The 17931-nt window shown below is 39.4% G+C and overlaps 1 protein-coding gene across 1 annotated transcript in view; it reads right to left on the bottom strand.

The window, feature by feature from the left end:
- Luzp2 (leucine zipper protein 2) overlaps nucleotides 1-17931 on the bottom strand; it is a 344929-nt gene that overhangs the window by 30836 nt on the left and 296162 nt on the right. The window contains exon 9 of the mRNA XM_048360954.1: nucleotides 8936-9100. Coding sequence (XP_048216911.1) covers nucleotides 8936-9100 — 165 coding nt within the window. The remainder of the gene's footprint in view (nucleotides 1-8935; nucleotides 9101-17931) is intronic.

Below are 17931 nucleotides of genomic sequence, written 5' to 3'. Positions count from 1 at the left end.
AACAGTGTGGAGAAACTTTTTTTTTTTTACTTCCAAAAGCCATTTAGATATTGTATTTATTTATTTATCTATTTATTTTCCACCAGCAATTTTTAGTGTCAAAGCTTTGATTTTCCAGTGGCAAGGTTTTTTCTTTATACAATTATCTTTGTCCAATTGACAATCCATTGGTAATTACATCCTGAACTTTATGATGAGGTTGCCTTTCTATTTTTTAACCTACATTAACATATTCATTTTTGTTGTAAAGGTGAGACACAAAGGGGCTGCTGTTACATAAGTCAGAAAAAGAGGACATTTCTTTTCTTTTCTTTTCTTCTCTATTTTGTTACTGGGGATCAAACCCAGGATGTTGCACTTGCTAGGTAACCACTTTGTCATTGCTACATCCCAGCCAAAGACTACATTTCTCTTTGAACAATGCAATACTTTCACTTCTCACAGATTTTTTTACCTCCTGTTCTCCCACCCATGAGTTTTGTAGTTCATTTTCAATGTATTGTCTAGTGAATGTCAGTGCAGCATTTGCCCACCCTTTATCCCATCATTGTTGTGCCTACAAAAGAAAATAAAAACAAAGACAACAAGAAAGAATAGAAAAGCTCATGTTTCCATTTCCTGGAGTTGATTTCAGTGAACAATAATTTATAGAGTCAGATGCATATAGCTATTGAGCCAACGTGAGTCTCTTCTAATAACATAATCCCAGAGGATGTGTCTAGAAGACCTGTATAGTTTATCAGGTCCAAGTGTTTTGGTATTTTTTTTTTCATTTTTTTAAATCTAGTTTTACTTTCCCCTTTATTGTCAAAGTGAAGTACGGAGGGGTTACAGTTTCATATGTAAGGCAGTGAATACATTTCTAATTCAACTTGTTACCTCCTCCCTCATTTTTCGCCTCCCCCTACCTCTTTCCCGTCCCCCCTCCCATGAGTTGTACAGTTGGTCTACACCAGATGGTTTTGTATGTATTGCTTTTGGAATCATTTGTCTTTTTACCCTTTGTCTCTCGATTTTGATATTCCCTTTCCTGGGCACTGTCCTTGGCTCACTATCTGTTTGCTCAAGGCTACCATTCTGCCATTTGAGCCACAGCACCACTTCTGGCCTTTTCTATATATATGGTGCTGAGGAATTGAAGCCAGGGCTTCATGTGTAGGAGGTGAGCACTTTACCACTAAGTCATATTCCCAGCCCTACCCTTCCCTAGTTTTTTTTTCTTTTTTTTTGGTGCCAATCTCTGGGCTTGGACTCAGGGCCTGAGCACTGTCCCTGGCTTCTTTTTGCTCAAGGCCAATGCTCTGCCACTTGAGCCACAGCGCCACTTCTGGCCATTTTCTATATACGTGGTGCTGGGGAATCGAACACAGGGCTTCATGTATACGAGGCAAGTGCTCTTGCCACTAGGCCATATTCCCAGCCCGCTGCCCTAGTTTTAATACACATACATACAGGGCTGGGGATATAGCCTAGTGGCAAGAGTGCCTGCCTCATATACACGAGGCCCTAGGTTCGATTCCCCAGCACCACATATACAGAAAACGGCCAGAAGCGGCGCTGTGGCTCAAGTGGCAGAGTGCTAGCCTTGAGCGGGAAGAAGCCAGGGACAGTGCTCAGGCCCTGAGTCCAAGGCCCAGGACTGGCCAAAAAAAAAAAAAAAAAAAAATACACATACATACAGTGATAGCATGGGGACAAACACAGGAAGGGAATACGAGACAAATAAACAAACAAAAAATGGTGTGGTTTCACATGGCATGTTGAAAATACTTAAAACATTGATGTAATATTTGTTTCCATAATGTGGCATTCATTTCACTTAGCATCATCTTATGTGTTCATAAGAGCATAGCTATTGGGTTATTGTGATCTTCTACTATGAGTAGCCTAAACATGTACTAATTATTCCCTATGAGATAAACCATAGAGTCCATGTTTCTTTTGGTCTGGCTCACTTCACTTAGTATAATTTTTTTTCCAAGTCCTTCCATTTTCGTATGAATGGGGTAGTGTCATTTTTTCTAACAGAAGCATAGAATTCTCTGGGGGCAAGCGACTTTCATCTCCAGGGTGTTTTTTTTTAATATAATTTTTCCAGAATAAGTTTACTTAAATGATAAAAGGGTTGATTGGTGGTTATATTTTTCTATGTGACTATCAGTACTTTAAATTTCAAACATTTTTTCTGTCTTCCAAAGAATAGCAAAACAATTATTTAAAAAAGTGAAGCACACAAATTTTCATATGTGTTTGTAACAGAAAATATAGAGGATAACAGATAAAAATATAAACAAATGTGGTCATGTATTTGTTAACGTCCTTCTTCTTTGTTCTAGTTTTGTTATTTTATTTATCCAGAATCAGATATATAGCACATTTTAGTTACCACAAATGTGGGAAATCATGCAACCTATGTTTCTTTGGATCTGGATTTTTATTTTGTTTTTGGAGGCCAAAAAAAATGATCCATACAGGAAGATATGCCTTGGGAAATTGGCAAGAACACATCTGTTTTGCCATGTACCAAATGACTTCAAGATATTATATGACATATGGACCTGCTGTTTTCCTAGGCTGCATGGCATTTGGGGACATGGCTCAAATACTAGACCACTTGCCTAGTGATCAGATGATCTCCATCTAAATTTCCAGTACTGAAAAAATCAGTATAACTCTACAAAAAGAAAAATGAAAACAGATATGTACGTGTACTATTTTTCTAGGAGAGATTGTTTTAATATAGGACACAATGGTGTATTGTCTGCTCAAATAATTACTGAATAATATCTCAGGAAATACATGGACGTTATTGTAGTGCACCACAAATACTCTAAATTGTACATTAGTTACAGTCATGCTCAAGCTGTTACTCTTGTTTAATATGCTTTGCATCCCTTGCCATTTTCTCTCTGCACAAAGCCTTTAGGTTATTTCAAGTATTTTCATATATGTTCAAGGGTGCTGTACACAGCATTAGAACAAAATCAAAAACTACGTTCTTGATACCTATATATGCACTTTGTTTTGCAATGATGTTCCAAATACTAACAAGTTGACACCCAGCCAATTGGGTTTTTGATTAGAAACTGACTTTGTTGTAAAATCTCTTCTTGCCTTCCTTATGTTAGTGAATAAATGCAAACACAGGAGATTCTTGATTTTCTCTCCATGCATCTCATTTAATCTTCAGGCCATACCAGTTCTTTGTTGCTAATATTTGCAATCAAATTTCTGTTTCATACATCATAAATCCATTGTCCCAATTTTCTCATTTTTACTTTACTAGGGATCATTTTGTGACAAATTCTAATAAGATTTCCTGGTTGATAAGTTTGATCTTTACCATCTGGTATAAAGTTTATGGTATCTAAAGAAAGGCATTACAAATATAACCTTATTTATTCACATGCGTGTATGTATGTATGTATGTATGTATGTATGTATTTACTGCACCTGCTCTAAAGTTAGGACCTTGCTCTCAATAGGCAGGTACTCTACAATTTTTAGCCATGTCTTTGGCCCTCTGTTTGCATTCAGAACGATTTTCTCCTAGTTCATTACCTTTAGTCCGATGAGTTTAAAATATGGACTCCTAAATTATGTGGTTTAGCCTCTGTTGTCACTGTATTTGATTTAATAGCCTAGGTATTGTATATATGTTTGTTTAAATTAGGGAAGTGAAGGGGAGCATCAAAATGACAAGAAAGGGGGTAAGAGGTGAACTAATGCAGCACAATACTTAGAAAACTATATGTTGTATACTAGCAGTACAGATGTGGGGGGTAAGGAAGAGGGAAGTTGAGAGAAAAATAAAAGGGGAGGTAATTTGACAACAGAAGTATTCACTACCTTATGTGTGTAAATGCAACCCCTCTGTACATTACTGTGACAATAAAAATAAAATAAAATCTTATGTGTTTATGTGAGCATAGCTATTGGGCTATTGTGATATTCTGCTATGACTAATCTAATGTACTAATTACCTAATGTACTAATTATTCCCTATGAGGGAGACCATAGAGTCCAAGTTTCTTTGGGTCTGGCTCACTTCACTTAGTATGATTTTTTCCAAGTCCTTCCATTTCCTTACTAATGGGTCAATTTCATTCTTTCTGATAGAGGCATAGAATTCCATTGTATGTATATAGCACATTTTCCTGATCCACTCCTCTACTGAGGGGCATCCTGATTGGTTCCATATTTTAACAATAACAAATTGTGCTGCGATGAACATTGTTGCGCTGGTGGCTTTACTGTATTCTTGCTTGTAATCTTTTAGGAAGATGCCCCTAAGTGGAGCTGCTTGGTCATAGGAGAGCTCTATGTTTAGCCTTCTGAGGAACCTCCATACTGCTCTCCAGAGTGGTTGAACAAGTTTACATTCTCACCAATAATGTAGTAAGGTTCCCTTTTGGCCACATCCCCTCCAGCATTTGTTATTATTAGTTTTCCTGATAATTGGCATTCTTACTGGAGTGAAGTGGATTCTCAGTGTTGTGATTTGCATTTATTTTATGGCCAGTGGAATAGAGCACTTCTTCATGTGTCTCTTGGTCATTCTCATTTCCTAGGAAAGGGAAAGGGGATACCAAAATCCAGAGACAAAGGATAAAAAGGCAAATCAATGAAACAGCAATACTTACAAAACCATATGATATAAAGAACTGTGTGACTCATGGGGGGGGTGAGTAAAAGGGGGACATGAGGCAAGTGGAAAATGAGGGAGGTGGTAACAAGTTGGATAACAAATGTACTCCCTGCCTTACATTTGAAAATTCAACACCTCTGTACTACACTTTGACAATTAAAAATCTGAAATTTGAAAATTAATTAAAAATATAAACATTAATAAAAGAATGAAATGTTGCTCTATTACAATCATCCCCTGCAATTCTCTTGCTTTCTTGGAATGACACTGTTGCGGTCTACAAAAGGACAGAGCCTTACCATCCCACATTAACATCTTCAAAACCTACAACAATTATGGTATACATATGAGAAAATGATTGGCTGGCTATAAAGCTTTTTGTTTTATTTTATTTTGTTATTTAGAGTCTCATGCATGCTAGGCAAGCACTCTACCACTAAACCATACTCCCAGACAACACATTAAGCTTTTAATGAGAACTTAATAAGATATATTTTCTCTCTTCTAAATAAAAAAAGGTCAGGTAAGCAGAAGAACACTCAGAAAATGTCATTTTAAAGAATTCTCTGAAAGCATTTTTTGAGTACTGACAAATGTCAAGCAGATCACTGAGGTAAGCACACCGAGGCATGTACAGGCATCACTACATTGAAATGTGCCCTAGGGTCAAGAGTAGACAAAAGGAGTCAACATTCATTTTCTATAGCATTGATTATCAAATAATAATAACAATAATAATAATTTTCACTAAGTGGATAAGGAAAAAAATCAATCATATCAGAAAGAAGCTGGCAATGATGGATAGAAAGTTTGTCACTGAGAAAAATCTAATACGCTTGACACACATTCCATAATATTATGCTATAGAATTAAAACCCAAATATATAATGGAAGGGTTGAAATGAATACATTATTTTAAAGTTTTCTTCAGTAAACTAGTGTAATTTCGCCCTGCAAATGCAGTGGATTTCAAGCTTATAAAATCTCACACACATAATCTCACGCACATATAAAACCAGCATATATGTATGTGTGCACAATATACATATAAATATGTGTGCATTGCCTATACACAAATACAAAGGCATAGAAATCCAAAAGAATAAAATATAAGCTTACAAACTGATGAATTTGAAGAAATAAAAATAGCATCCTTGGGGCTGGGAATATGGCCTGGTGGTAAAGTACTTGCCTCGTATACAGAAACCCTGAGTTCTATTATTCAGCACTACATACATAGAAAAAGCCAGAAGTGGCACTGTGGCTCAAGTGGTAGAGTGCTAGCCTTGAGCATAAAGAAGCCAGGAACAGTGCTCAGGCTCTGAGTTCAAACCCTAGGACTGGCAAAACAAACAAAATTCCACTGAAATAAGTATCTATAGGGAAGTTGGAGAAGGCATAGAGATACGTAAGATATAGATTAGTGGTAGAATGCCTTTCTAACAATCTTGAAATCTAAAGTTCATATCACAGTATAATCCACAATCATCATCATCAACAACAACAACATAATTAGACACTACAAAAAACAAATGAGAGTACACAACTTTGACCAGATATAAGGGAAAAATGTGAAAATGTACTATTTTAAGTCCTCATGTCAAAATAACCCTGTTCAGCACTGAAATGGGATGACATGACCATCACATTAGTTTGATTAGGGCACAATTATGACTGGGTTTACTATTAGCACCTCTGAAGGACTACCAGATAAATGTCCTAATTTTGTTTGGTATTATAGCTCAATGGTAGATCAATTGCCTGCCATATGCAAGGGCTGTGGCTTGATCCCCAATACCTCACACTATTACACACACACACACACACACACACACTACTTTGTGTACATGGAGAAAATGGTTCCTTGACTGAAGTGTTTATTTTTCTTATTGTACATCCATATAGCATTATACTATTCAGGATTTGAAAAATAATATCTGTCAATTTTCTCCATAGATATTAAGCTCCAAGCATTCATAAAATACAATTCCTACCACTATTAAAAGATAAAGACTTTGGGAAAAACATGAAATTCCAGACAGGCTTTTAATGCTAATCTCTGAAATAGGGTTCTGTGTAGTACATTAACTTAGATTTACTGAACTTCATCTTAAACAATTGGATTTTTGTTATTGGTTTTTGAAAAATGAGCCATCTCCAAACCCAGCTAGTTTCAATTCTCTTTGCCATTTTCTGTGATAAGTGCAGAAAAACAATAAATATTCATTTATTTCAATGCCAGGATGAGGACTTATTCCTAGCAAATAAAATCTTGATTCTATTAACAAGTTCCACAATGAATTATGTTTAGGGTTGAAGGTAACTTTCACAGGTCCGTAAAAATGCAAAGCTTACAAGAACTCTTGATATGGTCAAAGTGGATTCTTAACAGGTAGGGAGTCTTGAGTGTGCTTACCAATTTCAATATTTTTTCTGTTAAAAGGATGAAACATCACTCTTACTTGTACTATTTTTACCTGAGTCTGATAAACTCAGAAAACATAGAATGTAGAGTTTTCAGGGAAAGAAGAGGGAAAAAATGGGGTGGAAAGATTCAAATTTATTTTTTCGAGGTCCTGTCATTCAACATAATAAGTGCAAAGACAGATGATAAAAAGCATGTGATTCCAATTTCCAACCACTGCTAACAGCTGTGCACTTAACTTATAAAGCATTTTAATTATGTGGACATCATGATTATACCACGAATAGATGCATAAAAGGGATGGCTTAATAGTATGCAACACAAGATACTTCCCTTTAAATTCACTGTTGTGCTTTCTTTTAACTTAAAAAAAAATATTGGAAAGGTGTCTTACAGAGGGGTACAGTTGCATAAGTAAGGTAATGATTACATTTCTCTTTGAACAATGTTTTCCCCCTCCCTTATTTTCTTCCACTCCTCCCCCAACCCCATGTTGTAAAGTTTATTCCAGCATTATGTCTAGTGAATATTACTGTTGAATTGGTTCACCCTCTGTCCCAACTTTTCTGTGATTCCTTTTCTCTTCTGCAGATCAGATAAACTTATTTACAAGACAGAGTACTAAAATCTAAAACAGTGAAAACAGGGAATAAAACAAATAGGAGAAAAAGAAAGATCAAATAAATTACTGCAAACAAAACAATTAAGAAAAAAATCCTGCTTCTATTTCTGGGAGTTTATTTGATAAGCAATCAAAGACCTCAATGTAAGAGCAGATACCCTTAATATATTACAGGAAAGGATAGGGGAAACACTAGGGCTCCTCCGCACAGGTCAACTCTTCCGAAGCAAAAATCCAGAAACCCAAGTCAAAGAAAGGCTAGATAATTGGATTGCATTAAATTTCAGAGTTTCCGCATGACAAAGGACATAGCTCACAAGATAAATAGACAGCCCACAGATTGGGAGAAGATATTTACTAGCTATACATTACACAAGGATATGTTATCTAAAATATACTTAGAGCTCAAAAAATTACCCCCACCCCAATGAAACAACAACTTCATTATTAACTGCGCTAAAGACTCTTAAAGATAGACTTCTAAGAATGGCCAATAGACACATGAAGAAATTTTCAATATCTCTGTCCATAAAAGAAATGCAAATTAAAACAAAGTTAATATTCCACCTCATCTCAGTTAGAATGGCCATTATTAAGAAAACTAGTAATAACAGATGTTGGTGGAAATGTGGCCAAAGGGAACAGTACTATATAGTCTTGGTGGAAATGTACACTCATTCAACCACTCTGGAAAGCTGTATAGAGATTACTCAAAAGACTAAACATGGACTAGCCCTATCATCTAACAATCCCACTCCTAGGCATTTAACCAAATGACCACAAACAAGCCCACACTACTAGCATAACTATGCTCATTGCAGCATTATTTACCGAAGCTATGATATGGAATCAATCCAGATCTCTGTAGGTGAGTGGATCAAGAAAATATGCTTCCATCAGAACAAATAACATTCCCCCATTTGTAAGGAAATGGAAAGATTTGGGGAAAAAATTACATGAAGCAAAGTAAACCAGACTCACCCAGAGTCTGCATGTTTTCCCTCATTTATAATAATAAGTTTGCATTTATAAACAGTAAGAGAATCTTTGCTATGGAAGGCCTGCTTCCAAACCTTTCTGAGGCATTATGAATACTTTATCTACAGGCTTATAGTCTTTCCTATGGTTCCTAACTTTGCAATTTGAAATCCTTTTTGGGTGTATTCTGTGATCATGTATAATAGATTTTGAAGATGGCACATTAGTTGATATTATATTTCAAAGTATGAGTCAAAAGTAACTTGCTTTTTACCCTGGCATCTGGAATCTTAGCAGCAATTTTCCTGGGTGGAAGTAACATCTGAGAAGGATTTGATGTGATTAGACTTAAAGGGGGTGGTTGATCACGGAAGACAGATGACAGACAGAGTTGTACAGTCTCCTTCATTGCTTTCATCTGTGACTCCTAAAAATAAAAAGACACACAGAGAGAGGCTTTAACACCTGTAAATATGTTTTACTGATCATTTTTCATTTTTATTCTCCTGATGTTTACTCCCTCCTCACAAATTGCATAACAGTTTTCAAATGTAATTGGATAATCTGTAACTCTCATTATAGCATACTATTTAATTAATAACAAGACTACTTTTAGAAAGTTGTACATTTCATGTTATACATTTATTTTTGCTGAAGTTATTTTCCAGGTAGGGCTTCCAGTTTTTGCTCATGACTTGACCTGTTCCTACTTGTGCCCCCCACATATCTGGTTCACAGGTCCAGAATACCATGTGGAGATCATTTGTTAAAATTTCCTCAAATTATGAAGCTCTTGATCTCTGCATTCTGAATAGCTGAGATTATACACCGCAGTGACTGGCCTTCAAGTGGCATAATCGCAATCACAATAGATTCCTTGGAAATAAATATACTATAGGTCATTATGAAGGAAATGTCTTTCTGAGATACATCCTGTCCTTTTGTTGGCATGTGCTTTCTTTATTAAAGGTGACTTCTATATCAATGCAACTCCCTGTGTTCCTTAGTTTATGCTATATTTCTTTTCCCAGTGTAATGGAAGACAGAATTTTGTTTCTTGTGGAACTAATTTCCTGTGGAATTTGTTAGGTAATGGAAGTTAATTCAATGCATGAATATTAAGGTTTTTTTTTATACTGTATCACAACATCCCATCCATTTTGCATATGAAATAACTAATCTCATAAGTTTCTATATGTCTCAAACTGGTGTTTTTATTACTGTTTTATTTAAGAAACAAAAAGTCAAAATTTTAACACAGGAAAACTGGCTCATACCCCAAAGCTAACAGGAAGGCTAGGTAAGCTTTGCCTCGAATTCCAGTGCTGAAGGAACTTGAATTTTGACAAGTTCCAAAACCAAATGCTCATGTAACTTTGGTGAAAGTTAATTAGATATTCTTATATTAGCTAAGAGTAACTGAGGCAGAAACTACTGAGATAATTTGCATTAGAATTATTAGAAACATGAGACACTGCCCTGGGACCATGAGAGACAGGAAAAAGATAGACTGTAGGTGGAGACCCAAGGACAAGCTCATTAATATGCACTTCATCTTTTTGGTAAATGCAGGGCTCAGTGAAGCCAAGGCCATCTGTTTGACACAACAAAATCTAAATGAACTACTGAGTTATGTATGAATCCTCTACTCTTTCCCTTCTGTGAAACTTTCATGTTCCGTTGATGGAGAGCTAACCACCCTAAAGGTTGCCACTGTATTTTCTAGTAAATATTTAATGATAAGATAGTTTTAATGAAATCATACCAATATGAGAAATGACCTTCCTTGGCCATGTTATGGTATTTTACAAATTAGCAGAATAATGAAGAACTGAAATGAATTACAAATAGAAAAGCATGCATTTTTTTCTCATTGTGAAATTGTCTAAAATGAAATAACACCTGAAATTCACTGTAAGAAAGAATTGATGCTAAGTTGGAAGAAAAGGGACAAAATTGGATGATGGCATATACGAAATAACTGTTTTACTCAAAATGCTAACTGACATTCTTGCTTTAATACACTGATTTAAAACATAATTAATATGTCTACCACGAGTTAGTACAAATCCTGATATGTTAAAAGGACCTCAACATTTTTTCAATAAATAACTTGTTAACTCAATTGAAATTATTTTCATTGTAAGTAAAAATAATTGATCAGATGTTTCTGTGGGTTCTTTGCTAAAAATCTTGACTGACCCTCTCTCCTAGCATGATTTCTACTAGGAGGTCTAGACATTGGAAACAATACAAATGTTTCCCATTTTGTAGGTTAAAATGCAACAATAGAGAGAGAATAATGCAATGCTTAGGCAAGAATTAGTCAAGAACCAAATGTCACACGGCTTTGAAAAATTGATTTTCAATCCTCATCTTACATACAAGGCAGGTTTTCATGCTCTGTGGTTTTTTTTTATTTGTTGGCTATTTTTGTTTTTTGTCTTGTTTTGTTTTGTATTGTTTGTTTGTTATTTGTTTCCCTGACTGGGAATGGTTGGCTATTTTAAACACAAATATCTAAAAGCTGGGTATACCTGTAGATAGATAGAACAGACAAAACTGTTAATTGGGGTAATGGTTAAACAGGTGCTATAAACAATACATGGATTATCATAGTAGTTTGAAACATCAATTTTAAGTAAAAACTGCTTGGGCAAAGCAAATTGGTCAGTGGAAGATTGAAAGCAGGTATATATTTCTATGCTGGATTTTTAAGAATTTGAAACTTAGTGCAATTGTCTACTACTAGAAGCCTCTTGATCTTACTGGGAAAACCACAAATTAACTGAATCAACATTTAAAGCTGAATTCTTCCAACTCCTTGTCAATTATGAACATGATTCAATGTATTCTGTACCTCTAATTTTGCATTAGTTTCCTTTAGACCACATGCTTGCATCATGGCTTCGAATATAACATTCTACTTTTGTCCCTACATATTGTAGATTTTCCTGCCAAAACAATAGATTGTTATGAGCCCTTTCCTTATTTTGTCTTTTTACATCACACCAATGAATGTCTCTAAATTAATAGAGCCTGTGGCTGCTCTTCCTCAGGTTTTGATGACAATTCCATGAGGAGGACCCAGATCACGATATGAAACCACAATGATATTCCATTATAATTAATGATGATCAGGATAGTCACCATTGAAGCTGCAGGCTAAATACTGTTCATTTTGAAGCTTGCTAGAACAAGATGTTCTTTAACAAATATGATTGTAAACCATAGTACTGAACTTTCCTTTAGATCCTAAAAGCTGTTGTCTCCTGAGGTCAGATTTTATTTTGCTGTCTTTTTCCTTCCTGAAAAAATCAATTTTCCAACTTGTTTTACCATGTGAGAGGTAATTGAAGCTCCTCAACTAAAATACTCTATTTGTCACAGTGTACTTCATACACAGGTAGTTGAGGTGCCAGACTTTGAAGTCAGGCCCCACCACGTGAACCCCATTTTAGAATCGAACCCTGAGCCAATCAGATTTGTACCTGTGTTCTAATCTCGCTTGCACAGCTGATTGTTGTAACCTTGTTCTTTGCCTTTATAAGCCCTGTGTAATCACAGCTCAGGGCTTCCTCCTAACCTCCGCTGTGTCGGTGGGTAGGACGAGGCCCGAGTTGGCAGCTCGTTAAATAAAGCCTTGCCTTGCTTTTGCATTTCGGAGTGTCTGAATCTCGGTGGTCTTCTTGGGGGTGGTCTTGCAACTTGGCACAACATTTGGGGTTTCGTCCGGGATAGCCCCAGAGACCCCGAGATCCCAGACTCCGAAGGTAAGAAAACAGCGCTGTTCATTTGTCTTGTCCTGTAATGTGCCTGTTTGTTTGTCTTGCTTTTGCTTATTTCTTGAAGGGGTTGTCGAAGCAGATGTACTTACTTGACAATCCTGGTGAGACCGGGGGATGTCCCAGACTCTTCACCCTTAAAGGGGGATCTCTGGAGCCCCGCTTTCAACTTGAATTCACTCTTTCTGCATCCTTGCAGGGGGATGTGTGGGCCAACTTGGGAAATCTCCAGTTTTTCTTGTTCTTGATCTTGCCTATGTTTTTTTCCTTCTGTATTAATTGTTTTGGTTTCTTTTCTTTTGTAGCCTTTTGGACTAAACATCTGATCAGAGCTATGGGTAACGTTCTATCTTGGGGTCCTCCATCTAGCCCCCTAGATTTGACTCTAGTTCACTGGAAGGAGATCAAGGAGATAGCTCAGAACCGAGGTGTGGCCCTTAAGAAGGAAAAGTGGATTACCCTGTGCAAGTCAGAATGGCCCACCCTTGAGAGAGTTAATTGGCCACCTGAGGGAAGCTTTGACATCATTAAGATCAGTACCTTACAAAGCCTAATCGAAGCCCCTCGTTCAGGCTATATAGACCAGATTCCTTATATAGACACCTGGAAAGAACTAGTTGACAGGGACACTCCAGCTTGGGTTCGGCCTTTCTTACCAACTCCCTCCTCCACTCCTTCCCCTACCCCAATATTCACTCAAAAAACATGGGGTGCCAAGAGAGAACCTAAGAGGGGAGAAAAGAAATTATATCCACCTGTCCTCCAGGGAGGAAGCACAGAGGAGGACTCTGAGGAAGATGTTTCAGCTGTGCCCTCCGCCCCGGAGGGCCCCGCTCAATCAACTCGCCGGCGCCAAAGAATTACATCTCTTCACAAATCTACTACCCTTCCCCTACGCCCTATAAGTCCTGTGGATGCGGACGGTCGACAACAATTCCAATACTGGCCATTTGCTACTAGTGATCTTTACAATTGGCGTGCCCAAAATGCCCCCTTTTCTGAGAAACCTCGGGACTTAATTCGCTTGTTTGAAACTATACTTTTCACTCACCAGCCCACTTGGGATGATTGTAGCCAGCTTTTACAGGTACTTTTCACCAATGAGGAGAGAGGTCGTATTCAAGAAGCGGCCCGGAGACTTATCCCTGGCCCCAACGGAGCACCCATCACGGATCCTGCCTTGATTGATACCTATTTTCCCCAGACCCGACCAGCATGGGACTACAATACGGCTGAAGGTAGGGAGCGACTCCTTGCCTATCGCCAGGCTCTGCTGGCAGGTCTCAAGGCGGCGGCTCGCCGACCTACAAATATGGCCAAAGTTTATGATATCAGACAGGGAGAAAGTGAAAGTCCGGCAGCATACCTTGAGCGTCTTATGGAAGCCTTTAGTCAATACACCCCATATGATCTTGAGACCCAGGAATCTGCTCAGATGATTATGTTTGCCTACGTAAATCAAGCCGCACCGGATATAAAGCGGAAATTGCAGGCTCTAGACAGGCTTGGGGAAAAATCTATTAGGGATCTAGTAGCAGTGGCGGAAAAGGTTTATAATAAGAGAGAAACAGGAGAACGAAGACAGGAAAGGAGTCTGGCTAGGATTTTGGAACAACAACAGAAGGAACTCAGGGAAATCCTGACCTCTATGCAGGCAGGAAACTTTAGACAGTCCTCCTCTCCAAGTAAGGAGCAAAAGCCCAAACCCCAACCAAGGATGGGGAAGAATCAATGTGCTTATTGCAAGAAGGAGGGGCATTGGATCAGAGACTGCCCAGAGCTAGCCCAGAAAAAGGAGGAAAAACATAAAGTAGGATCAAGAGTGTTGTCAACCTTAGAGATGGCTGAGGACAGTGACTGAGGGAGTCGGGGTTCAGATCCCCTCCCTGAGCCCAGGATAACATTAAAAGTGGAGGGGAATCCAGTCATGTTCATGGTAGATACGGGAGCAGAAAATTCAGTATTACTAGCCCCGAGAGGGCCGATGTCCACTAAAACAACATGGGTCCAAGGTGCAACGGGCACTAAACCCTATAAATGGACTACTCAAAGAACAGTGGACTTGGGAGCGGGCCAGGTAACCCACTCGTTTTTAGTCATCCCTGACTGCCCCTATCCATTGCTTGGACGTGATCTCTTAACGAAAATGAAAGCTCAGATACAGTTCACAGACAGTGGGATTTCTGTGACGAACTCAAGAGAAAAGCCTGTTAGTATACTAATAACTAGCAAGTTAGAAGAAGAGTATAGGCTATACCAGCATCTCAAGCCTGAGTCTCCAGAAAATGAGTGGCTACGGGCGTTTCCCCAAGCATGGGCAGAAACTGGGGGAATGGGACTGGCAAAACATCGTCCTCCAATTTTTGTGGAACTTAAAGCCGGAGCTGACCCAGTAAGAGTTTGCCAGTACCCTATGTCACTAGAAGCAAAGAAAGGGATCACTCCTCACATCAGAAAATTATTAGATTTAGGAGTTCTGAAGCCCACCCAGTCAGCCTGGAATACTCCATTATTGCCTATAAAAAAGTCTAATTCCAATGATTATAGACCAGTGCAAGACTTGAGAGAAGTTAACAAGAGAGTAATGGACATTCATCCAACAGTCCCAAACCCATATACCCTGCTGAGCTCCCTGTCACCGAGCCATGTGTGGTATACTGTGTTGGATCTAAAGGATGCTTTCTTTAGCCTGCCCTTAGCCTCACAGAGCCAAAGCTACTTTGCATTTACTTGGCACGATCCTGAAATCGGGATAAGCGGTCAATTGACCTGGACCAGGCTGCCTCAAGGATTTAAGAATTCGCCTACAATCTTTGATGAGGCGTTACATGAAGACCTAAGTGAGTACCGCTCCCAAAATACTGAAATAAGTCTATTGCAATATGTAGATGATTTGTTAATAGCTGCTCCAGACAAGGATAGTTGTTTAAAGGGAACAGCTAGGCTCTTAAAGACTCTTGGCAATTTGGGCTATAGGGCCTCCACTAAAAAGGCACAAATTTGTAAACCTGAAGTCACCTATCTGGGCTTCATATTAAAAGAGGGCAAGCGTTGGCTGTCAGATGCACGTAAAGAGACTGTGCTAAAAATTCCTGTGCCTAAGTCAGCGAGACAAGTCAGAGAATTCCTGGGAACGGCGGGTTTTTGCCGGCTGTGGATACCTGGGTTCGCTGAGATGGCCAAGCCTTTATATGAAGCCACCAAAAACCTCCCAGAATTTCATTGGACTGAGCAGATGCAAAAAGCCTTTGAGGCAATCAAGAAAAGCCTTCTAGAAGCCCCAGCCTTAGGCCTACCTGACGTGAATAAACCATTCACATTGTTTGTGGCCGAAAAGAAAGGAATAGCAAAAGGGGTGCTCACCCAGCCAATTGGGCCCTGGAGACGACCGGTCGCCTATTTGTCAAAGAAATTGGATCCTGTCGCCGCTGGGTGGCCTCCGTGCTTAAGAATAATAGCTGCAGTAGCCCTCTTGGTAAAAGATGCAGATAAGTTGACTCTGGGACAGAATCTGACTGTAGCCACTCCACATGCTCTAGAGGGGGTGCTAAAACAACCACCTGACCGATGGATGAGCAATGCCCGCATGGTCCATTACCAAACGTTGTTACTTAACCCGGCACGTATCAGCTTCTGTGTACCAACAGCATTAAACCCAGCAACTCTGCTGCCGGATCCGGATCTGGAAGCGCCCCTGCATGATTGTGACCAGATCCTGGCCCAAACACATAGCCTCCGGCCAGACTTGCTGGATTTGCCGCTATCACATGCCGAGCACACCTGGTTCACCGATGGCAGCAGCTTCATTCGAGATGGAAAAAGGTATGCGGGTGAGGCGGTTACTACGGACACTGAGATATTGTGGGCAGAGGCACTCCCTCAGGGGACTTCTGCACAAAGAGCAGAACTAGTGGCACTAACAAAAGCTTTACAGATGGGAAAAGGAATGAGACTAAATATCTATACGGACAGCCGGTACGCTTTTGCCACTGTACACATCCATGGAGCCATTTACCAAGAAAGGGGGCTACTGACAGCTGAAGGAAAGGCCATTAAAAACAGACAGGAGATTTTAAGCCTCATCCGGGCCCTATGGGAACCAGCAAAGATTGCCATTATGCATTGCCCGAGTCATCAAAAGGGAGTTGATTTGGTGACTAGAGGGAATAATCTGGCTGACCAGGCAGCTAAGGAAGCAGCCCTCCATCCCAGAGCAGAAGTATTGACTGTAGTAGACCCAGGACCACGAGCTTTGCCTCCTGTACCCCAGTATTCCCAGGAAGACTTGGAGTGGATAAAAAAAATTCCCATGACCCACAAAACCCTGGACAGAGAAGGAAACGATGACTGGTGGAAAACTGGTGAAGGGAAACTTATCTTGCCACAAAGGCTAGGTAAGGGGATCCTTAAAAGAATCCACCGAGCTTCTCACATGGGAACCCGAAGAATGCAGGACTTGCTCCGACATTCCAAAGTAAAAATTAGACAAGGAGATCAACTTATTGAAAATATTGTTAAAAATTGCAAGGCCTGTCAGCTTACCAATGCCCCCAATCAACAAGTTACTAAAGGAGCTCGCTTCCGTGGGGATAGGCCAGGCGTGTATTGGGAAGTAGATTTCACAAAAATCAAACCTGGAAAATTTGGATACAAATATTTGCTAGTTTTTGTAGACACCTTTTCAGGATGGGTGGAAGCCTATCCAACAAAGCATGAAACTGCGAATATAGTGGCTAAGAAGATCCTGGAAGAAATCCTACCCAGGTATGGCTTCCCATCCACCATTGGGTCGGACAACGGACCGGCTTTCGTTTCAAAAGTAAGTCAGGGAATAGCCGCTGCACTGGGGACAGATTGGAAATTGCATTGTGCTTGTAGACCCCAGAGTTCAGGACAGGTAGAGAGAATGAATCGGACTCTAAAAGAGACCTTAACTAAATTGGCCTTAGAGACTGGCGCAGACTGGGTGTCACTCCTTCCTTTTGCTCTACTTAGGGTAAGAAATTCTCCCTATCAACTTGGCTTTACTCCTTTTGAAATAATGTACGGGCACCCTCCGCCCATTATCCCTAGCCTTCAGACTGAATTGCTCACTGATTTGGATGATATTGAATTTTTGTGTAAACTTGATTATTTGCAGCTCGTGCACAAGAAAATGTGGCCCCAACTCAAGGCATTATATGATTCTGCTTCTGTCCCTATCCCCCATTTATTCAGGCCAGGAGATTGGGTGTTCGTCCGGAGGCATAACTCCAAATCCTTAGAACCACGATGGAAGGGACCCTACGTGGTGCTACTGACTACTCCCACGGCCCTTAAAGTAGATGGCGTCACCACTTGGGTCCATTGCTCCCACGCCAGGCCAGCTGACCCCTTTGCCCTGGATGACAACTACCGTGATGGAACATGGGAGGTCTCCAAGCACCCAACTCAGCCGCTTCGCCTTCGCCTCAAGAAAAGAAAGTTAGACTGA

This window comes from Perognathus longimembris, chromosome 13, assembly GCF_023159225.1.
Source record: "Perognathus longimembris pacificus isolate PPM17 chromosome 13, ASM2315922v1, whole genome shotgun sequence".
NCBI lineage: Eukaryota > Metazoa > Chordata > Mammalia > Rodentia > Heteromyidae > Perognathus > Perognathus longimembris.
The sequence above is the reverse complement of the archived record's forward strand: the minus strand, read 5'-3'. Positions and strand labels throughout refer to the sequence as shown.